Source organism: Triturus cristatus, chromosome 8, assembly GCF_964204655.1.
Source record: "Triturus cristatus chromosome 8, aTriCri1.1, whole genome shotgun sequence".
NCBI lineage: Eukaryota > Metazoa > Chordata > Amphibia > Caudata > Salamandridae > Triturus > Triturus cristatus.
The window spans coordinates 134,424,201-134,449,334 of NC_140591.1; the positions used below are offsets into that span (position 1 = coordinate 134,424,201).

Consider the following 25,134-nt stretch of genomic DNA (forward strand, 5'->3'; position numbering starts at 1 on the left):
GGCAGCTGCTGTAATCGGCCCTGTCACTTCTTGAGGAAGATGTCTAACACGGCATATTTGACTTTAAAACATGGCTGAAATACAAACGTATAACAATGTTGCCTTATAAAGCGAAGTCAAAGCAGCCATATACTTCCCATACAATAATTATAAAGCGACATATCAGTGGAAAAGTGTAAATGAGGCTGCCCGCGGCTCACGCAGTAGGCCACCTCAAAAGGGCGACCACCTTAGTGCCACATTAGGCATGCCGCCACCACCTCTAGTTGAGGTAACACCGGGGAGCAGTCCCCCAGCCCGGCACGCCGGCCGCACAACTTCCAGTGCCCAGAGGGTTGGGGTGAGGTAGTTATATCTGCCCCGTCCATCTGGCGCCCTCTTTGGCTCTGGACACGTTGGCATACTTTTGTATGGAATAAGCCTGCAGCAACCTTTTCCCAACAAAATGGTGCGTGATTATTTATTCAAATTGCATGCTAGGTTCTGCAAAGCTGGGCAGGGTTGCCTATATAGGCACTAATATTCATGCCTTCCACGCAAATTCGGATCATACCAACAGGTCATCTTCAACAGCTGTGCCAGAGATCCTTCAATTGAAGCTGTTAGGGCCACACTTCAGGAACGCAAGAGATGTGGAGGCGTAGCAGGCTTTTGCATCTGGTTTATGTCTACCACCCACCCTCCCGCGAGCCTTCTCCATCGCCATGGTTGCGCGACCCCTTTGGTAAAACTGTCTGTACAAGTGGCCATTTTGTGTCAGTAAGTTGTTCTCATGGTGGGCAATAGGAGGGTCCCAGGAACAGCCAAACGAGCCAGTTGCAGGTAAGCTCAGTCACTTGCTCCACCCTCTGCAGGGGAGACCCAGGCTTTTGTTTAAACTCAGCTAGTCCAATGCCTAAAGTCACAAACACAGGGGTGGTCTGAAACTGCCCTCTGTTTTAACTGCAGCGTCATCGCCAGTGAAGGTGAGTTCACGCCTGCCCTGGGGACAGCACATTTGTGAATATCTCAAATGAGGCCTACGAGGAAAGCCTCACAGGGCTGAACTTACTAAGGGCCTCATTTACAATAGAATGGCGCAGCGTGGTGCCGCTAGCAATGTTCAGCGCCACGCTGCATCATTCTAAAAGTGCGGGAATGCACCTTATCTACAAGAATACAGCGCATTCCTGTACTGACCCCTGCAGCCTAGCACCAACACAGGCACCCTGGCGCCCTTTTGCAAGGGTACCTGTATTGCAGGGATGACTGATTTTGTGCAGAAGGGACACCTTTCTGCACAAAATCAATTAATTCTGGCGATTTCCTCTTTCGATGTGTGCTGGAAAATTCAGCACACATAGAAAGAGGAAAAACAAGCCGAAATGAGGCAATTTCTCCTCGTTGCACCTCCCTAGTTCCAACCCTGGGGTGAGGTTAGAATCTGACACATTCCCAGGTTTTACTATTCCTTGTAAATCTGGGAATGCTTCAGATTCCATGGTTGTTGCGTGGGAACACCCACAGGAACACCCATGGAACGCCCCTATCACGCAGTGTTCTGCTTGAAAGGGGCACATATTTGTAAGGCCATGAAAAGCCACGCAAAGTGACTTTGCGTGACATTGTAAAGATGCTGCACAGATTGCACCGCTGAAGTATAAAAAAGTGATGCTCTGATGATGCAAAAGTGCCACTAGGGCCTCCTAAATTAGGTTCTATGTGTTTGCAGACATTTGTGTGATGCCTAGTGGATTTTTGTGGTGCAAAGCAGCACAAACGGCAGCATCAAGCAACTTCGACGTGATGAAACGTCTTTGCAACGTAAGTTGACACGACCACCGCACCAAAATCTCTGCGCCGCAAAGCACCAAGGCCTTTGTAATTTTTTGCAAAATGTGATCATCAAAAAACACAACATAAACTTTCTCATAAAGCTAGACCCTGATCTACTAAAAGAGTGTGACTGGCTTGTAAAATCCCAACTCCAAAGGAAACCATGTGATCTTAATAGTGAGTAAAATCCCAGTTCTAACGGTCAAAGCAAAGTTATTTCGGACCCTAGTGAAGGAGAGCATGGGAAGGCAAACACTGGTGTGAGAAGAAACTAGTTCTTGGGCGTCAGAAACCTTTTGGGCATAAGGCAGGCACTGCAGCCAAACCGAGGGACTTTGAACTTCATTCTAGGTCAAACTAGTAGCCATTTGTTGCCGCCTAAGAATGGGGACATCTGCCTCTTTCTGGGCACCAACAATCCCCTGGGGTTCTTGGGAAGATTAATATAGGACATTTGTTAAGCAGTTTGGGAAACCCTCTCCCACACTATTCATCACATCCTTCACTGCAAGAAGAGCCCTTCTGCCTCCTGACCTATGAAGAGGCCGGATTCTGGTTTCACTGTTATTCCTTACCAGTCCTTCACCCTCGTGGGAGAGTCTGTAAATGGGGAGGATGAATCTAGAACATCTTTTCTCCCACCTTTTCAGACTTATTTGGTTTTACTAGATGGATTATCGATTAGGGAGGGCAGTGGGTGTTCTTTCTCATAAAGTCTCCCAAAGTCCCAGCTGATTTCCTGTTGGCTGGCAGAGCGGTGAGTCTCTATCCTCGGGCTCTGTCATTCCCCCGTTTAGATTTTTGGTGTTGTGTCTTCTTCGAAGGGGTGGGCATTGGCTATCAGGCAGGGCATTTGTGGGAGGACCGGTTCTGGTTGCAGAAGAGGTATTTGGGGATGGTATGTGGACATTTTTGATGCAGCCACTACAGGTAAGGTCTAACTGAATGCACTTTTGGTTCTTTGAACTGATATAGCTTCCAACCGCAACATTGCCTGCTACAGATGATGCCTACATATCAATGCAAGTTGATTGAGACCGGCAAGAGACGTCCACGCACACCCAGTCCAGTTGCCTTTCTCTCTCCTACATATAAAGGTTAAGCAACAGAGTCAACATCAGATGAAATGGGGCAGAAATCCCCAAGAGGCCTCACATACATGACCCCCAATAGAAACACCGCCTATCATGTAAGAGGTCCATTGGGACACACTACAATGGTTCGAAAGGAGGGTCTGTAGAGCATGTAGAATCAGTAAAGATCAAGGGGAGTGGGAAAACACAGTATCAGTACATCATTGAGAAACCATGCCACTGAACGAACATAACTGTTGTGGGTCATTGGAGATCTCACAATATGACACTATGTTTTCCCACTCCCCTTGTTCTTTACTGATTCTACATGCTCTACAGACCCTCCTTTGTGGTGTTTTTATTGGTGGTCATGTCTGTGAGGCCTCTTGGGGATTTAAGCCCCATTTCATCTGATGATGGCTCTGCTGCTCCAACTATGCAAGTCCCAGTTTGTCACATTTTGTTCTGGAAAGCTAGGACTGAAACCAGCATCGGCTATGCTCTGCAATTAGGTTCAAACTCCTGCAGTTCAGGTCTACGCTGTGGCTGGTGTAGATTTACCTTATGGTTTAGAATCACTCTACACTCTAGAAAGGAGGGAGGCGTCCGCCTGAGCCTCAGCTGCCAAGATCGTTTGCTCAAATGTCTTTAGGGCCGACCACTGGGCGACACTCTAAGCTTTTGGTTCTTTACCATTCGTTGGTTCCTCCTGATGACTCTGTTTTGAATGTGCCGAGGTTGGTTTTAGTAGCGGCTAATCATTTACCTCTATCTAGCTGTTTTCTGTAAATTAAAAATGTTCACATGTTTTGCATAATGGTTCAGCATCAAGGCTTGGGTATCTCAGGGACCAGGGTTCAATTCCCGACGCGGCAGGGTTGTGGACCAGGGTCAAAACGGACTCGATAATTCTCGCCTCGGTACCTACTCTAACCAGGAACACACTCGGCAACTCTGGGCATTAAGCTTGCCTCATCTCTACAACGGCCCCCCACAGATGCTGGGGATGCCTGGTTTCACCTTGGAGATACCCAGAAAGGGACCATCTCACAGGGATAGCCAGGACGGGTTCCCCAGCGGTCTATAGCGCCGGGACACCTCCTCGTGAGGTAGCTGTTCGCGCTTTACAAATATCAGTATTATTATTATTATTATTATTATCTCCTTAAATTATTATGAATGGCGTGAGGAAGAGTTCGGGGGAGGTAATGATTAGATTACTTTGGTAATTTTAGTAACTCTCTTGCTTCTCTTTCTTGTCCCATTGCTTCCTTCCCTTCTGCCGTGGTTCTGCTCGAGGAGTTTTGGCTGTATGGGATTCGTCATTCCTACAAGGGATAGTGACCTGAATAGAGATTTTTAGGAGACAAAATGCTGTATACTGTCCAAGTTATCTAGACATTCATGTACAACTTAGGGAAATCTGGACATGATTTGCTTGAATTGGCAGAGCAGAAGAAATCCTCCTGCAATACTTCTCTGGTGAGTGGCCTTTCTGGAACTTCATGCCTAAACTGAAGTTGTTGTAAACTTTCTTTTCCGATTTGTGATAGAAATGACCCAAATGTGTCAAAGCAAACTGCCTAGAGACAGGGTCCATATGAAATGCTGTCAGCTAAAGAGTGAGATCTCTGTACCGTTTGAAATATCACATCTTTCAGTTACCTCTAAGTTGACAATAATCATGGATCTGTGCTTGTACAGAATATACATGATGATTAATATTGTAAAGAGTATAATATTAGTAATTAAATAAAATTGAATATTGGTAATTAGACAAGCTCATAAGACATTACTAATGAGTGTAAAATCCTTCCAAAACGATTTAAAAAATGTATCTCTCTCTCCCTCTCTCTTTCTCTCTCTCTCTCTCTCTCTCTCTCTATATATATATATATATATATATATATCCAAAAATTCAAAGAAGTAGAACGCACTCTCGAAGGTCCTGGTGCAAAGGCAGATTGCTCTTTAGTGCTCAAATTACACAATCCTATCGCCAGGGATTTCCAGGAATGCCACAAATCCAACAGTTCTCTTCTTCGGTTCTTTGCCATAGAGCAGATAAACATGGGCAATAGAGGGGGCAACAGGGAACTAGCATCAAGAAAAAAAGAATCCAAGTGGATATTAGAGCTAGAAACCAGATTCCCGTGAGGCCACAACCTGGATGAAGAATTAGCCACACATCTACATGAGAATTAAGTAGATGGGTGCTATAACTGTCTTTCCGTGATACTGACTGTTACTATTGATGTTTCACTGATAATTGGTTTTAAATGGTATATATACATCACCTAGGAATTAAATTGTATGAGATGTTTATATTTTGAACTTACTATGTTTTTTGTCTTATTCTTTTTCACAGGAGGAAAGGAAGGGACCCACCACCCAGCATGGTCACTTCACGGTTTCCCTACCCTTTTCTTCCCCGGGCTCGGGTGAACATTGAAATTAAGATAAGAGACTTTTTAAAATCTATAAATCTTATGTAATTTTAAGAAATCATTTTTCTTCTAGTTTTAGATTTTTCACTTTTTTAGCACTTAGTGTGGACTTGGACTGTTTACTGAGTTGCCACTTGGCGCGTAAAACAAATTCTCACATAGTTATTGGCACTCTTGCGCGCGCATAACAGTAGCCTTATTCAAAGTTACTGTACCACAGTTTTGTCTAGGGTCAACTCAACATAGAGGTGTGATCAAACTACAGGCACGATAGTTTTATAACTACATAGGCACTAGTCTGAACGCACTATATCATCACCTGATGCGTAAATGAACTACCAGGTACTTGTCTTAAATTCACACAGCACTAGTTAGGAAGCACAGTACCACTCTACACCACTAGGATATTGGTTAATTATCCGTGGATGATAAGTAGATTTGTCAACCAAACCGGGTCTTACACCTGTAGCTCCCACAACGATATGCCACTATGGCAAAAGCGGACCAAGAGACTCAGAATTAGGTCCATCGTTGTGTAGTACGCTGACATTGACAGATTGAAAATCATTGAAGAAATTGAACAAATCCTCGGCATTCTAGACAAAGATGCAGATAAAGAGACAATAACCAAGTTTAAGTCTGAGATGAAAGAAAGGTTACGCAAACTTGAAGAGTCAATCAAAGAGAGCAAGGCACAGAAGTTCTTGCGTGATAACATTGACTATGACCGAGGGCAAATCTAGACGTTTGCGAAAAAAATTCGAAACGCTTCGTCGTCAAAGGATGAATGCAAGTGGTAAACCAAAAGCAGATCCACAGTCAGAATTAAGTAGTATTCCAAGCTCTGAATTAGATACTGATGGCGATGAGGGTACCAGTGTGTTAACAGCAGGACCGCCTCCCTCCGTGATTGAAGAATTTGTTTTTTTAGAACAAGAGCGGAGATTCAACATCCGTAGCAGGACATTTGTAAACAACGCAAAGCCTCTAAGAGGAAGAGGCAGAGGCAACAGAGGCACAAAGTTACAAAACAATCCAGGCGCCGAAGGGAGAGCCAAGAACAAGCAGAACAAGAAATATCTACGGGAACTGATGCTTCAATTATAAATCTGACAAAAATTTCACTAACTGAGAAAGAAAAAGACATCCTAAAACTGGTTTTATCTTACTGTCTGGAAGAGAACTTTAACTATGTAAAAACAAGGGTGGACGTCTTTAAAAAAGTTTGAACGGTAAAGTTAAAGAAATACTTTGCCGTCAATTCCAAACTGGCACCCATACCATCCACCAGTGCGATCCATGTGAGTAATATCCAGTCAGCAGATCTTGTGGTAAATTATATGAATTTGATGTTGGACTTAAGGCAACGTGAAGAAAAATCTGGAACCAATATCTCAAATACAGGGAGTTACACACAGACTATTATGGGTCAAGCATCTATGCTAGCTGATTTGCAAGGCATAGACATTGCAAGCAACGATCCGACCAGTTTTAGACCGACTTCGAGATTTACACCTATGTCTAGTAAAGATTCTGTGGACATTTATAATGAACTGGTGACTAATGAATTGAAAAGTCTGTGTAAAAACACAAATGATAAATATAAAACAAATCTCACAGAAACAAAGAGATTATACTGCTCTAGTGTATAAACTTTCTACAAATGCAGACTGTATTGTGCGTAACGCAGACAAGGGCGGGAATGTTGTTTTATGGGGTAAACAGCAGTACCTGAGTTAAGCATACAAGCAATTGAATAATCGCTTTAATTATGTGAGGGTTGCTGAAGATGTTATGACCACCAGTCACAGCCTTTACAATGTACAATTACAAGAATGGTACACTCAATGCTTGATTAAGGAAGAAGAATTGATGTTTTTAAAAATCAATAATCCGGTAACACTGGTTATGTACCTGATTCCAAAGGTGCATAAAGATCCTGAAAATCCTCCGGGACGCCCTATAATTTCAGCTATGGGCAGTGCCCCTGAAAATACATTGAAGTTTGTAGATTCATTTCTCTGTCCTCTTGTTGAAATCCTTCCGTCATATATTCAGGACACAGGAGATTTTTTTAAGTGGTTGTATGATTTGCCTTAGGAAAGTGATTTCCTACTTGCAACTATTGATGTAACCACATTATACACCAGCATCAAGCATGAAGACAGTCTAAATGCTGTTAAATACTTTTTGGAAGGTAGGCCTGTAAAATTCTGGTCTCATACACAAATGCTTATTGCCATGACATCTATTTGCCTGAAAAATAACTATTTTCTTTTTAATGGCGAATTGTTTCATCAGACGTGCGGCACAGCTATGGGCACCTGCTTCGCCCCCAGCTATGTGAATTTGCATATGGGCTGGTGGGAGGAGCAGGTGGTCCAGAAGCGGTACCCAGAAGAATGGCATAATAACGTCATGCATTGGAGTCAATTCATTGACGACTTGTTCGTCGTATGGAAAGGCTCAGAACAGTCATTAAATGATTTTGTTTAGAAACTTTAGACTAATAATTTAAATATAAAATTCACAAGTACTATCAGCGCAATCAGTGTGAATTTTCTCGATTTGACAGTTTATATAAAGGATGGGAGGTTGGAGACAACGTTGTACCGCAAACCAACAGCGGGTAACACATTGCTTCATGCAACAAGTTTCCACCCCCAGAATTTAATCAAAACTAGTATCCCCTATGGCGAATGTTTGCGTACCACCAGCAATTGTAGTGATCAAGAAGGCTGCAATAAAGAATTGGATAGACAAAGAAATTAGGTAGTAGTGTACCCAAAATTGGGAACGGACCGCACATCAATAGAACATGCAAGTAGTGAAATAGAGGCAAAAGTAAGAGTTCATAATGTCAGTGGGTGCTGTTAGCCATAAGCACTTACTACCAAGAAGTGCAATGAGCAGCGTGCAAGCACAGATGCCAAGAATTAACAAAGAGATTTGGCTTATACAGCACTCCCAATGGTGGTATACACAGTCAATAGTACTGTAAATATAGCACGAATCAGTAGCAAGATTATAGTATGAAACAAATTTCATAAATTGAGAAAATTATTTCGCATAATGTTCACACAAATATGGCGGGATTGAAATGATGAATCAACCAGGTTCCAATATGTTCGATGAGGTTTAATATTCTCCAATGCATGTGGTGTATACGGAAATTGCCAACACGTGTTTCGTCTGTACATAAATGGGTACAAAGACTTTTTCAAGGCCAAAATTGTAAATGATTAAGGATCACAATAGCCACACGAGCTAATAATCCATACGCTGAACGTGTGGTGCAATATTCAGGGGCTGAGAAGCATAGAACGTCCAAGTTGTGGCACAGAGTAATATACCTCAAAAATGAAAATATAATCCGGACAGTAATCGTTATATCTTCCCAAAGGGATCAGTGTTATAATCCGGTACCATTTGAAGAGTGGCTGAGTATATAAATGTATATAGCTAGACGCGATTCCCCCACGATGAGTTACAAGATCAAAGAGTGTGCTGCAGTCATCGGGTAGTTACAATATAAGTGGTTGAATCTGTATCCTGAAAGTGGCCAAAAGAACAGATGACAGCGCCTGATAACGCTGCGTTATCAGGCGCTGTCATCTGTTCTTTTGGCCACTTTCAGGATACAGATTCAACCACTTATATTGTAACTACCCGATGACTGCAGCACACTCTTTGATCTTGTAACTCATCGTGGGGGAATCGCGTCTCGCTATATACATTTATATACTCAGCCACTCTTCAAATGGAACCGGATTATAACACTGATCCCTTTGGGAAGATATAACGATTACTGTCCGGATTATATTTTCATTTTTGGGGTATATTACTCTGTGCCACAACTTGGACGTTCTATGCTTCTCAGCCCCTGAATATTGCACCACACGTTCAGCGTATGGATTATTTGCTCGTGTGGCTATTGTGATCCTTAATCATTTACAATTTTGGCCTTGAAAAAGTCTTTGTACCCATTTATGTACAGACGAAACACGTGTTGGCAATTTCCGTATACACCACATGCATTGGAGAATATTAAACCTCATCGAACATATTGGAACCTGGTTGATTCATCATTTCAATCCCGCCATATTTGTGTGAACATTATGCCAAATAATTTTCTCAATTTATGAAATTTGTTTCATACTATAATCTTGCTACTGATTCGTGCTATATTTACAGTACTATTGACTGTGTTTACCACCATTGGGAGTGCTGTATAAGCCAAATCTCTTTGTTAATAAAGAATTGGAGGTGCTTAGAGCACGTTTCAAATCAAGAGGCTATTCTGAAGGCTGTATAAAATCTGCCATTTACAAAGCTAAGAAAAAGTCGAGATAAGATATCCTTTTCAACAAAAATAATGTAAAAAAGAAGTTGGAAAGTGAAAATAATAATTAATGTAGGATGGTCACTTACTATAACAAACAGCATAAAACAGTGAGAGATAATATGTCCAAACACTGGCATTTGATACGAAATGATCCAGTTTTGGGCAAATTGGTACTGAAGAGACCACAAATAACTTTCAGGCGAGCTAGATCCTTTAAAGAAATGCTAGTCAGTAATATGGTACCACCATCCAAACCAAAGGTGACAGCCTCTATGTGGTTAGGTAGAAGGGAAGGATTTGTAAGATGCTTAAAATGCAAAGCTTGTATCCATGAGATAAATACCACCATGTACAAAACAGGACTCTCTAATAGGGGATGAAAATCAACGGTCAATTCACGTGCAAGACGGATTTTGCTGTTTACATACTTCAGTGCCCTTGTGGCCTGAGGTATGTGGGCAGCACAATCTTACCAGTCCACAAATGAGTGCTGCAACATTTTAGAGCCATCAAACATGGGGATAGAACTTATCCGGTGGCATGACATTTTGAGCAACACCATTGTAAAAGCACAGAGGGATTATCTTATTTTGTAATTGATGCAATTAGACCCAATGGGCTCGATTCACAGAACTAACTTAAGACAAAATCCTAAACTTACTACCATTTTGGTATTCACAGAAGGCACTTACTCATTTTGGTATTCACAGAAGGCACTTACTCACTTCGGTATTCACAGAAGTTAGGAGTCCTAACTTTAAGACTCCTAAGTGCCTTCTGTGAATACCGAAAGTCTTAAAATTAGGATTTTTCTCAGTTTAGGAGTCCTAAAGTTAGGACTCTTAACTTTACTAATACTAAACTGAGAAAAATCCCAATTTTAAGGCTTTCGGTATTCACAGAAGGCATTTAGGAGTCCTAAAGTTAGGAGTCCTAACTTTACTACTACTAAATTGAGAAAAATCCTAATTTTAAGACTTTCGGTATTCACAGAAGGCATTTCGGAGTCCTAAAGTTAGGAGTCCTAACTATACTACTATTAAACTGAGAAAAATCCTAATTTTAAGACTTTTGGTATTCACAGAAGGCATTTAGGAGTCCTAAAGTTAGGACTCCTAACTTCTGTGAATACCTAAATGAGTAAGTGCCTTCTGTGAATACCGAAATGAGTAAGTGCCTTCTGTGAATACTAAAATGAGTAAGTGCCTTCTGTGAATACTAAAATGGTAGTAAGTTTAGGATTTTGTCTTAAGTTAGTTCTGTGAATCGGGCCCAATGTGAGGGGTGGAAACGGGGATAAGCAATTGAGAAGGCTAGAATCTTCTTATATAATAAAGTTGAACTGTAAAATCCCCGAAGGTCTTAATATGGAGGAAGACCTACATACACACCTGTAGTTAACTGCAGAAATGAGGGAGTCCTCGTCCCTTTCGCTATGTTTTTATCTGTTTTTTTCACTTTGTATAAAAAATGCACAATTTTTTTTCTACATTATAAGCACTTGCACTTTTAGAAGACATTGATATGTTTATAAACAAGACACCTTTGCCATTTACATATGCCCACTTGGGCTAGATTGTGTCATTATTGCATTAAGATGGTATGGCACCGGCAGACTTTTGGGTGTCATGCAGGAATAGTATATGTCTATTTAAATTGAATACGGTTAATATCTGAAATTTTGGGCACATGTCTATAAATGCGTGTCGATATAATGTACAGCAAAATAGAAATACTGTGCATTACCACCACGTTGTCGAATTGATCTGCTTTTGGGCACACGTCTATAAATGCGTGTTGACCCAATGTACAGCTAAATACAAATGCTGTGCATTACTGTCATGTTGTTATATTGATTCGTTTTTAATTTCGGAATCATGTGGGGCAAAGCTCCTGTGTATTTTCCTAAACATTGTGTTTTTGAATGAAAAAACTACCAGTCTGTCTTCCAATGCACTTTTGTAGTAAATGTATGTGTCTTGTAAAGCGCACTGCTGCCCTGAGGTGTCCTGGCGCTGTAGACCGCTGGGGAACCCATCCTGGCTATCCCTGTGAGATGGTCCCTCCTGGGTATCTCCAAGGTGAAACCAGGCATCCCCGGTGAATGTGGGGGGCCGTTGTGGAGATGAGGCAAGCTAATGCCCAGAGTTGCTGAGTGTGATCCCTGGTTAGAGTAGGCACCGAGGCGAGAATTATCGAGTCCGCTGGCCCTGGTCCACGACCCTGCCGCGTCGGGAATTGAACCCTGGTCCCGGGCCGTCCTCTGCTTCTGGGTCTGCTGCCTCTAACCAGTGAGCCACACCACTCCACGTAGTTTCACACGTGACACAGCACTTAGCTAACATTTAAAAATGGCTGCAAACTTTATTGAATTTGTTGGTGAGCAATCCTGCAGGACAGGCGAAACGCGTCCGACAGCTGACAATTAAATCATAATTTTGTCAAGGCACGGCGTCGTCATCCTTTGTTGTTCGAGGGAATGTGTGCTTATATATATATACATATATATTTTTTTAAATTATTTTTCAACTAATCCTTCTACGAAGGAAGATGGGGCGCACTCACGGAAGGTGTGGAAAATAGCTCTTTAATCCATTACTTACATTTTCAGGCTGAAAGCTTACATCGTCTCATTTCGGCCTCCACCGAGACCTTGTTCATTGTAAACAAGGTCTCGGTGGAGACCGAAACGTGTCAAATGAGACCTTTGTTTTGTAAACATAAGGGTTTTCTGCGTTCCAATTTGCAATGTCTCCTGTAGATAACTAGGAGCCCAAATGATCTCTGATTTCTCACCAGCCCCCAGTCTGCCAACCTTTAACAGATGGTATTTTATTGAGAAATCTCCCCATTTTCTTACAGCTCTGCCTAATTCTGTGTTTGTGCATTCTCCTGCCCCTGTGCGTGGTTGCAGGTTTGATTCAATTATTTGAAAGTCTTTGGGCCTCATTTACTAGGTTTTGACGCACAGCAGCGCAGCAAGCCTTCCTGCTGCACTGCTGTGCATCAAACTAAAAGGGCAATAATGCGCTATATCTACAAGATACAGGCATTCCTGTCCTTCTTCCCTGCGTCTGCACACAAACAGCATTTGCAGTGCCATGTTGTAAGGGTGCCTGCTTTGTGGGGATGATTGTTTTTGTAAAACAATCATTGATGGCATTTTTCTCTTTCTATGCATGCTGCAGAATGCAGCACGCATAGAAAGGGGACAAAAGGAGGAGAAATAAAAGTATTTCTCCTTGTTGCACCACTCTTATGCCTCCCCTGGGGAGGCGTAGGATTCTGACGCATTCCAAACTTTACAGAACATTGGGTAAATCTGGGAATGTGTCATGTTCCATTGATGTTGTGTGGGAACGCCCACAATAAAACCCATGGAACGCCCCTTTCACGTAGAACATTGCGTAAAAGGGGCCCATATTTACAAGGCCATCAAAAGCCACACAGAGTGACTTTAAGTGGCCTTGCAAAATTGGGCAAGCACATTGGGCTGATGGTGCGTCAAAAAAAGTGACGCACCTGCAGCACAATGGGCTTGTAAATGAAGCCTTCTGTATAGAGCGAAGGGAGCCATTGGGCTTGCCTTAAAGCGACTATAATAACACAATTAACTACCTTTAAAGCCATCACGTGCGTAATGAGATAATAAATCGAATATTTAGTCCTGTTTTTGCCCTGCAGGGTGATCAGAGTACAGTGCAATTGCATATTCAATAAAGGGGAAGTTCTGTTTCAAGAAGTAAAGTTGCGCCATATTTAAACTCACATATTTCTGGTGATGATCCAGGATAAAGGAAGTGGTATTGTTCCAAAGTATGCCTGAATCAGGCATTTGATGCCAGGTTCAGGATGGCTGTGGCTGGAGTGGGTGATTCCTAGTTTGTAGGAGAGGTTTCAAAACACATCTAAACCAGAGATTTAATCGCACGCCTCAGTAGCATAACGAAACTTGCGGGTGTCCCCCTGCAAAGTGCATGGAGGGGGGGTCCCCAGCGATCTGACCCCAGTCAGGAGCTCTCAGGCCAGGGGCCTGCTGCCCGTGCACATAACCAAAGTGGGCCCCCTGGAGCTCTAGGCCACTCTGCACTGCATGGGCTAATGTTACGTCCCTGCCACACCTGTACACACCCACACTGCGGACACTCGCACATCACCCACTACAGAAGGAGGGTCCTGGGAGACACAAAGGTGTCTGTCTATATTCCTATCGGTAAATATTATCCACGACTCCTGCACTTCAGGACATTACAACCAAAGCACCATCGTTAAAACCAAACCCAACCCTCTAAGGATGCGGGACAAGATGGGACTGTTGTTCTCTCTGAAAACGTTACTTACTTTTAGTAATTGAAGCAATTCAAGCATAATTATCCTCCATTGCAAATAAGTCTAGATTTAATTCATGGAAAGGCTCATCATGAATGCACAAAATTGAATCTATTAATTGCTATCACAAGAATCTTAGACTAAAACAGGGGTGTTGAAAGTCATTCTGGGGTCCGGGCCACCAAATTGAAGCTGGGCCCTTTACAGCAGAACTGTTTTTCAAAGTTTGCAGGGCCACTGGAATTATGTGGCAGGGGAGGACCAAATTCTGTGGCAGGGTGGATTAAATTATGCAGCAAGAAAAGGCTAATTATGCAGCATAATGCAGCACATTCTTAAATCATTACTTAATTATTTTGTCATTTTTACATGTTAACACTCCCTGGACAAAAGCTTCACTACATTAGTACCAATTTAAAACCCCAAAACAGCAATAAGCAACAGATAGATGGTCAGTCAACCTTTGCGAAGGGACTTCCACTGAACAGAAGCATGTCCCGCTGTGTTTTAGTAACTTTTGATCTGTTTACGCTAGAAAGAAAATGTTTTTTTAAATTAAAATCTGTAGGTTATGCAATAGAGGATGGAGGATGTTGCATATGTGGCAAATGTGTAATTATGCGGAAAATAACATCGCCCCAGAATCACATAATTCCAGTTGCCCTGCCTATCGAGAAAGAAATAACACAGCAGATAAGTATCTGGCACCATCAAGAGGAATTAAGTGTGTTAGGTGCTTCGTGATTAATGGAAGCTTTGCTTTTTAAATCTATAACTAAATATGTTGCAGCATGAGTGTGGGGGCTTCCTTTAAAGAGTGCGGGACCAGGGAACAAATAAACCCTGTGCCCACCCTTTTATAAACATGGACTAAGTATGTAAAAGAACAATAGAACAATAATGCTTCATGCAAGAATCACAATTGTTGGGCCGGGGAAATTCAGATTCCATGTCAATTAATTAATATTTCCAATTGCCGAAATCATTGACAACGTTTCGACTTATGGTGATTTTACGGTCATCATCAGGATAAATCAATTTCAAATGAAGCAAGAGCCAATTTAAAGAAAACACCATTTCAGGACTGAATCCAGGAAAATAGGTGTCAAGAAGATTGCCTTTGCAGCTTGTAATAGTCAATCAACTGTAGGGAAGTATGTGTCCCAGAACAATGTAGGATCACAGTGACAAGCTTCAACAGTAACTTGAGTTAGCATAAACAGGCTCAGCCTATCAGAGGGATGGCATCTGTATCTCCCAGAACTTTAATGAATTGAAATGGAGTCTGAATTTCCATGACACATTTATGGTTCTCGCCTAAGCATTATATTTCTGGTGCTTTCTCTATTTTACACCCTGCACTTTTTTAACTTCCACTCACTCTGTGATCACCAAGCGCTGAGCACTTTCAAGGAGCAGAAACTTTAGTTGTTTATGCAAGTCTGTATGGCCTTTTTTGTGGCATTGGGATCATTTCATATTTACAAAAGGGTACTTTTCCAGTACAAAACGTATTCTAGGCATCATGCAGTCCCCCTTGCACTATGGCGCAAGGGTGAGTGAGTGGCGCAAAGCAGGATAAGGTGCACCAGTGCTTGAGAAGTGAGCCACAGTGTTATTACTTTGTAGATATGGTGCTGTCCTGCTCTCTCCCTTTCACAATACACAACACTGCAACTTTGGTTGCTGCACCTCGGTGCATGACATCTTAATAAAATTGCCCTCATGTACATGGAATAGTGGTATTGGCAGGTTAGATGGGTCCAGTGGTCTTTATCTGTTGCCAAAGCCTTGCTGCGTATGCGCCTTCAGAACCTGTAGTTTCGGTACACCAGACCGCAGGAGACTGCAGTTAAACCTCCCCTGAGCATCCGGAAGGTAATACAGTGAACCCTGAAAAAGAAGCTGAAGATGGCACCAAGGGCATTAAGGGCCTTATTACGAGTGGTCTCGTAATTCTGATGGGGCCAGAAACAGCAGTTGTAGCCCCACTGGAATAATGAGATCCGCGGTGTATCCGCTGAACTGATAATTTTCACACAGAAATATCGACTGTTGGAATGTTGATGTGCATATATGAGGGGAAATGGGGAATTACACAGAGAATCGGGCACAGAATTATCAATTCCCTGGTAATTCCTCCTTTCTGAGGGGACCATCAGAGTCCAACTTTTAATCTTCCCACTCCGGAGTTAATGATACTCCTGGTATTGGTAATCCTCAGGGTGGGAAAAGGTCCAGGCCATTTTCAGGGCTGCTTGTAATGAAGGACAAAACCTTGCATAAAAAAAGCAGATAACTAAGCAAAACATGTATTGAAATTCAGTTTGAGAAACGAAGCACACACACTGAAAAGTAGCCCCTCGGTGTATGTTCTGAGCATTGTTTTCAAACTGCACTTATGCATAAACTGTGAGAATGCATGCGTTCTTGAGGGGCTTGCAACAGATCTGGAACTCACCAACACACATCGAATCTCACTTTCCACTGCAAGATCCACCTTTCCCTTTAGGCATTTCTCAGTGATGCTTACTTGAACCATTTTAAATCTCTGTGTACTAAATAAAAAAATATAGACTGCCTATTTCCCAGCCTTCTCCCAGTGACTCTGATGCATTAGGTACTAACTGCATGAACATCAGTAGCATCAGCAAATGATGCTATCCAAGAACCTAACAAAGATACCCTTCACATACATCCAACCACACAAGGACACTTCATGACTATGATAGAACCGATAGCAAAGTGTGCCCTTAGTAGAAGAAACCAACTCATTCAAGGGTAGATCTTTAAGTTAATGTGTGTATCTTTGGACTGCTAAACAGGCCACATTACTCACTGGAGAGCCCTAATCTTGTCCTCGTAGTAAATCTGCCCTTTCTATCCCACCAGGTAGAAATGTCCTGACAACAATTATGCAAAGGGCTTTGAGCTGATCTTTGTGTAGTGAGCAGAAGAGACTGGTCGATGGGGCTGGATTTGTTTGAGTCATCAGTTTTACCACAAAATAGAAGGAAATTTGATCTGGCTAAGGGATGAACTGCCTGTATTTGCAAAAGACCTGCAACCTGATCCCAGCTTCCATGCTTGAATTAACTGTGTGATTCTATGCACATCATTTTGTCTCCCTGTGCCTCGATTCACATATCCAAAAATATGAAGCACTGAGAAAGCGGTTAACCGTCAGTACTGATATCCAGATTAAAAAAAATCAACCCATTGTGCTGTTACTGAAAATGCTTAGTTTTTAGAATGACTCTATGCAAATCTTTTTAATTGCACATTGATTGGACAGTTGCAAAAACATCCATGAATCGGCTTTTAACTGGTCCTCACCTCTGGAAAATGCTGCCAGGAGCACCAGGCAAGTTCACAAAGTAACTTACATTTCAGAGTAATTTGTACTTTTGACTAGATTTAGTACTTTTTGTCTATTTAAAAATGTCTGAGTGTTAATTTACTCCAAAAGTGTAATATACACTCAGATTTTGTGAATAGACAAAAAATAGTAAACATACTTAACAGTATAAAGCACTCAAAAGTGATTAGCCCCCATGCCCTTCAATTTGCTTGTAGACGTGTAACTTACACGTTTGAAGTAAATTTACTCTTGCTTTTGTTGTGAATAGCTAAAATGAAGTAAACGTATTCAAAAGTGTAAATTACTCAAATGTTTAAGTTACCTTTGTAAATCAGGCCCAGGTGTTCAAGTATTCCACAACGCACTTAGGGGCCTAATTTATGAAGTTCTGCTGCAGGGCAGCGCAGCAGTGCTGCGCTGCCCTAAGGCAAAAGAAGAGGACAGGCATGCGCTGTATCTATCAGATATGGCGCATTCCTGTTCTTTTCCCCTGCGCTGCCACACAATGGGCTATCGTGAGCCAATGCAGGCACCTTTGTACCATGGTGCAAGATTGCCTGCGTTGCAGGGATGATTCTTTCTGTGCAGGCAGGGAAACCTTTCTGCACAAAAACAATCAGAAGAGGCTTTTTCCTCTGTTTATGGGTGCTGCAGAATGCAGCACGCATAGAAAAAGGAAAAACGGGGAGAAATAAATATATTTCTCCTTGTTGAGCCCCCCTTACTCCCCCCCTGGGGAGCCGTGAGTTTTTGGCGCTGCCTCAAAGTTACAATTTCTCGTAAATCTGGAGCAGTGTCAAAAGCCATGGATGTTGCTGGGAGGACCCCCAGCAGCACCCATTGGCGCCCATTTAACTCAGAAAACTGCGACATGGGAACAATATTTACGAGGCAGCATTAAGCCCAAAAAGTGGCTTAGTGCTGCCTGGTAAATATGGAGCAGGCTCTTGTGCCACCGAACGTCACAAAATGTGTCGTTCCGGTGGCGCAAGGGGCCTCATAAATGCGACCCTAAGTATTGGGTCAGCCCTGCTGTTAAGTGAACTCAGTTTTGACAGATACATGAAATGAAGCAGGAGATAACCCACTTTGCACAGGATCAGACAGTGCACTTCAGGGAGGTGCCAGGACTGGATCGGGTTAAAGCTGCTGAAGGCTCAGTACATTGAACCAGATCGCATCTCAGAAGTAACCTGCGGGAGTTTCACTTCCACGACAGATTTTCAGGCTAACCACCGACTATTTAAATAAAATCCAATTAGATACATTTTATGTCAATTTCTCCTACGGGGATATCTTAAAAAATATGGTATTCATCCAGGTCTCATGAAATAATGTTGCCACGACTGCCCCAGTGTATACAACGCTAGCTCTAAGAGCTTCCAAACAATCTGACTCAGCAGCTTGTCTGAGGAATTTAATCAGTCGGGAAACAAATGTTTGATTGCATTGCCAATAAATATGGTAATTTTGTGGATGAATATTGTTGCAACTTTACCCTGTTGAAATGAACCTTCTGAGACTGTGTTTACGCTAACACGCGCGTATATCTTCAATGCCTGAAAACATACGCAGTAAATAAGGAGGTCCAGAGAGACCCTTTTACGCTGTACACCTGATTGCTTACCAGATTTTTTCATCTTTGGTTTATTGCTGCTCGCTGTTTCTGCAAATATAAAATACAAGTATGCTTCTTTTAATAAAATAGCTCAGCTCAACATATACTTGTGTTTACAGATATGCAGGCAAGTATAAGTAATCCAGCAACATGGGAGTATGATTTTAGTGCAAGGTATGACAGTCAACAAGTCTTATGGCTAAAATGGGTTAAAATCAATGTGTTGGAACTGTCATTATAGCATTGCAATGCTGAGAGCTCCCCAGTAGGCAGAGCAATGGCTGAGGGCCAATAATGACTGGTATAGACCTTCTGCTCCAACATTCCAATGTTTGCCTTCCCGTTTCTCCCTTTTTAATTTTAAACCTTTTAACTTCAGTGCCTCGGCTTTACCAGTTGTTAAATATCCTCTCGTTCATTAGTGGCCCTCGCCTGTGGCTTAAGTCTATATCTAATGTTCATAGCTTTGTTCAACCGGTGTAGCCTTCAGCAAACGCCGACAATGCTATGTTAGAAAACTGCAGTGTTAACAGCTTCATTGAAAAAAGTGGAACGACAATGGCCATCAATAGATGGTATAGAGGTTCAGCTTCAACATTCCAATGTTCTCTAAAACATTCTATATTCTGTGGGTGAAATATTATAATAGCTTGATATGCCTCGGTCTGTAGTAGTCATTAAAGTCCAGCAGCAGGGTATATTAAAGCTTTAGATTCCGACGTAACAGGCTCTAGCGGCCATTAAAGGCCTGCTCCAGCGTTAAAGGCCGAAGGCCAGGGCTTTAAAGAAGGGAGCGGCCCTTTAATTGCCGGTAGAACCTGCAACGGAGGGCTCTAAGGCTATTAGAACATTCCGACCCTAAAGGACAGAATGTTCTGACTTGTAAAACAAAGGCCTCACTGAGCCCGAGGGGGTTGAAATCCCCTTGGGCTACGTGAGGCCTTACTTCACAGCAACAGCTGTGAACAAATATTGGAATATTGATGCTTCCGGGCTTGTACCCGTCAGAAGCCCGGAGCACTCCATTGTCTTCAATGGAGCACTCAACATTCAAATGCTCTAATGCTGCATAGGAACATTGGAATGTGGAAACACCTTTGAAATCCATTGGTGCAGAGGTTTTATATTAGTTTCTATTGGCCTGTTACTCCAACTCTCTAATGCTTTGCGTTGGTTTCTCTCTATTTTGCCGTAATTAACTCTGTATTCATTGGGTCAATATCTCTAACTGCGAAACCTGTAGTTGCAGACTTTACCTCATGTTTGACTACAGCCGTATGCCACTGGCATAACCCTAGGCAGAAGACAAGCGGCTATATAATAGTTCACTCTTTTGTGTTTCCCTTGTCTTTTTAGGCACACAACATGTGGTTATAGGTAAAGCAAGTCTAAGCCACAAGGGGGCCGAGGGGGATACACATACATACAATTCTCTTAGTGAGAGAGTAGAGAGTGAAGCCAGCTAAGCATCATCATTAGACTTGCCCCCGTCGAGCTTTGTTCTGTTCCAGGGTTCTATTACTCGCTGTCTTCTATATCTGGGGGTCTCTCTTGGTTGGTAGGGCAGTGAGGGGGACTGGGTGATGTCTGGGGACAGCCTTACCACAACAGCAGAAGTAGGAGTCCAAAAGCAAAGTCAGAAACCACCTCCAAGATAGATCGCAAAGTGTGCCTCATGCTAGTCCCAATGACAAATAAAGTAGTGATGTTTAAAGATCTGATGCGCCAAACGTATACTGAGGAAGAGAAACAAAGTTCCCTTTCCATGATTAGCTCCTGACCACTCAAGCCAGCACAAGTCCCACAAGATATAAAATAGAGGGAAACCAAACCATAGAGGGGTTATAATTTAGACAGCTTGGGTCTACCTCAGAAATGAATATATTGGGATTGGAAGTACCTCGTCATTTCTGATTAGACCCTTTCTGGACTCTATAGAACATAACATTACTCCAATCTTACATTGTAAAAGCACACCATAAAAGTATTATTCATGTCCTGTATGAAGAACATTCCAGATGGCTCTATGGGAAATGCTGTAGGAATAACCTAGGATGAACCAGAAGCACTGCACCCCAAAAAGACCATTGGAAACAGAAACTGAGCAGTACTCCAAATCAAGTGAAGTCAAAACATATATTTTCGAGTGTCTTGGTGAGACTGATGGCTGGAAAGGTAAAAACTGCACGGTAGAGGGCGACTCCATTTGAGTTGACCAGGGAGCATCCACTAATATAGCCTTAGAGCCCGATGCAGCGGGCTCTACTGGCCAATAAAGGCCTGCTCCAGTGTTAAAGACCCACGCCCAAGGCAAGGTCCTTTAACATGGGAGCCGGCCTTTAATGGTCGGTAGAGTCCGCTATGGAGTGCTCGAAGGCTATTAGAACCATCTGCCCCTAGAGGGCAGAATGTTCTAATTTGTAAAAGAAAATGGGGTTGAAATACCCTTGAGGTCCATAGGCCTTTGTTAACAGCAAAAGCTGTAAACAAACATTGTAATGTTGATGCTCCGGGCTTCTACCAGCTATTTGAAGCCCGGAGCACTCCATTATATTAAACGGAGTGCTCAAAATTCCAGTGTTCTAATAACCTTTTCAGCCGGCCTCTAGACCCATCAGTCTCTTTGAGTATAGACCCTCCACGTATGCAGCCCATGCGGTTTACAAACCTGTCCCTTTAAAACAGAAGGAGGGTCCATCTTCACCACCCATCTGCTGAGGAACCATCTTTATAAACATAGACAGGAGCCAGAAAGGACCAGGAGAAGTGGCGTTGACAACTCTGTGGATTTTACAGCCTTTCACCATAAGCCTCAGATGCACTAACCATGTCATTAAAAACTAGCAAGGTTACAAATGCTGAGATGAGAACTACACATCACAAAGGCATTTCTAAAAAACATACTTCCCAGCAAGACCATTTCCTTGCTTTGAAAGACAGCAAGAGGCACCAACCTCTACTCTTTCGTCACCACTAAAAGGTATCGTGAGATCAGGTAAGCCGACTGTCCTCCATATTTTCCGTGTCTGCTAGTTTTCTTTTCAAGTTAATTCTCGGTATTCTCTACTGGGCTATGTTCACTCCCTTACCTTAAACTTTCAGGGTGCATTTACATATGGCATGTCCATGATTACCATGAGAAAGGGGAGGTACTGAGATTATATTTGTTCAAATGGGCTCCTAAATACTGTTGAACTCTCCAGTTTTCACATGTTGAAGGTCTGTCAGATTGACATTGTGTTCATACTCACGCTCCAAGATGATACAGTAGGAGACCAGAAGGTGCAAGTGTAGAATGAGCATGATGTCATAGCAGAAATGACAGCAGAAAAGTATTGAGTAGACACTGATGTCATCGGAGTTGAGAGAAGGATGGGCGCAGATGTCACAAAATGCAAGTGTAGAGTGGAAATCATGTCATAGAACACGAGTGACTATTGAGTATTGTGTCATAGGAGTAAGCACCCATGTGAAAGGCTTAATTCTTACCCATGCAATAATTTTTTGAAGAGTGCTGTATCCCACTACTGATGTTTAGTGAGTAAGGGAAAATGTTTAGTATGCTCAGCAGACAAACCATCTCTAGAAATTTTGGCCCAAATTGATCGATATTTCACACAATTCAACGCAGCAAGCCGGCTTACTGTGCTACGTTACGTGAAAAGGCAGGAATTTGATGTATTTATCATAATACTACGCGTTCCCGCTCTCTGCCTCCGCTGGCATATAAACTGCTGCCTAGCGCCAATGCAGACACCCTTGCACCATGGTGCGAGTGTGCATGTGTTGCAGGCAGGATTGGTTTTCTGCAGGACCTTCCTATATAAAAACAATCCTCAGAGGCATTTTCCACTTTCCAAGAGTGCTGCAGAATGAAACATTCTGTGCTCCTCTGGTGGAAAACTGTACAGTTCTGACACATTCCCAGGTCTACCAGTGTTGGTAAATCTGGGAATGTGTCAGAATGCAAGGGTAGATGCGTGGGAACACCTATACTCCTCAACCTTTGGCAAGCCCCCCTGCAGCAGAGTAACGCAAGGCAGCAATTTGCAGTGTCTTGCATTACGCTAGATTTATCAAGCCAAGCAGGGCCACGTAAGGTGGCCTTGCGCGGCTTGATAAATCCCATTTAGGTTTTGTGTTGTCCTTGCACCCACTTGTGTGGCAAAGACAATGCAAAGCCTTTAGAAATATGGACCTGAGTATAGAGACAAATTAAGCCAGGTGCCTGATTTTCATTGGTCGGTGAATGGCAACTTTGTTTTACAATAGGCATGAGAATTACCATTTCCACAGTACAACTAAATGAGCTTGGAAAAGCATGCGCCAGTATTGCAAATACCTGGGATGTAGTTTATTTCACATATTTTCAAAGCAAACAAACTGTTTATTGTACATTGGCTTTAGATAACTTGGCACTTCCAAATACCACTCAATCAAGCCAACACCCATTTTTTCAATCAGTTTTTCTCTCTCTCTATTAAAGATCCGATAGGAATGGTCTATATTACATGTTTTGCATTTGTCACCCCGAGTGGGATGGGTATGCTCAGACGTGAGTCCCGTGCTGTCCATGCCACTGGAATCAAGCTATCCTGGCTGAAGAGGGGTGAAACCCTGAAACCGGTCCTAGGATGCTTGTTTCCAGTCCTGGAAGGACCTGGCCTGGCAGTTCGGGCTGGACTGTCCCCATAGGGCACAGGGTCAAGACTGATTTGCATATGGCTGGGTCAAATCTGGAATGGCACGGTGAGCAAAAAAACGATGGATTTAGGCCCAGATCTCTCAACTGGGGTGAATGTATGACATAGTTCAGCATTCTGTCCATCAATAGTTCTTTTTGCATATATTAGATGTATGTACACCTAGGGCCCAGGAAACATTGCTGGAACTGATGAAAACAACATGCATTGAACCTGAACCTGCTTCCCATATCAGTATGTCAAGATCATAGGCAAAGATTGTATCCGAATTATCGCGGACAATCGGATCGTCCCATTGACTGTGTATTTTCTTTTATTAACTCCAATGGAACAATATTTTTGTAAACTCTATTTAAATTATTTAGGTCAGATGATATGGTGGCTAAGGTATTCTGATACCACCCCAAACGTAATCCTTTATTCCTTTAACTTGTTGAAGATTATATATTTAAAATCAATATAATCCGCTGTCCCTTTCCTGCACCCTTGTCTTGGCAGATACAGTGAATACAGGTTTTAGCTTCGCTCTCATTACATATGAAAAAGGAGAAAGTCATACATTTTGTCTCATTAGATTGGAAATTATATTTTTGTATCATAGACAAGAAATATTATTCTCCTTAAACAACACCAAGAACAAATCTCCGGTATCATTAATTTTAACCCTGACACCAACACAGCTTTCCCAGTTATGTCAAAAATGTGGTTTGGCTACTGAATATGGGCATGCAAGAATATCAAAGACAGACTAGAGAGGAACAAAATAGGGAAAGGTAGGTGCACATAGGGAGGTGCAGATTAACTGTTCCTAACGCCACATCTATGTACCATGAAGATATATGTACCACGTAGGTACATATATGTGGAGTTAGGCATAGAAACTCTAGACTTATTTACCTGTCGATATTTATTTCGCTATTTTCCCCTCAATATTTAGTACCAGTGACATTCTGACTTTGATATATAGTCTGCACACCAAAATGCCCATCCTTCTCTCAGCAACTACAGAAAGCTTTTCAGAGCTGTCACTCTGTGCTAGCCTACAATCCTTTTTGAATGCATCTCCCTTTTGTTCTGTACCATTTGTTTCTATTATCCTAGTTGTTTTTTGTGGATTTTCTAACAATGAAATCCATATGTGATCAGCAGAAGGTGTCTCTGGATTCATATAGGGTAGTCCTATGGAATTGCTTTCTATAGGAAAGCAGCATGACCTACACCATTAATAAGATGGTAGAACATGAAAGCAGCCACTAGGTAACGTGGCTTAAAGGAAACCAGCCCACAGATATTCTATGGGTTTCTTATACAACCTATAGAATATTTACAAATATGAGTTAATACTTCAAATATCTGCGGATCACATTCAGAGCCGCAAGGTTTTAAAAGAGCTACACATTCTGAGCTTCACTCAAGTTCCTTAACAGAATCCAGCCTAGGATT

At 42.3% G+C, this 25,134-nt stretch overlaps 1 protein-coding gene across 3 annotated transcripts in view; it reads right to left on the minus strand.

Annotated features, from left to right (window-relative positions):
• GAP43 (growth associated protein 43) overlaps window positions 1–25,134 on the minus strand; it is a 209,988-nt gene that overhangs the window by 69,287 nt on the left and 115,567 nt on the right. For 2 of the 3 annotated variants that reach the window (XM_085621155.1, XM_085621154.1), the window contains exon 3: window positions 18,998–19,036. The exons of the other annotated variant lie outside the window; for it this stretch is intronic. In XM_085621155.1, the coding sequence (XP_085477281.1) occupies window positions 18,998–19,036 (39 nt within the window). The remainder of the gene's footprint in view (window positions 1–18,997; window positions 19,037–25,134) is intronic. 3 annotated transcript variants of the gene reach the window in all.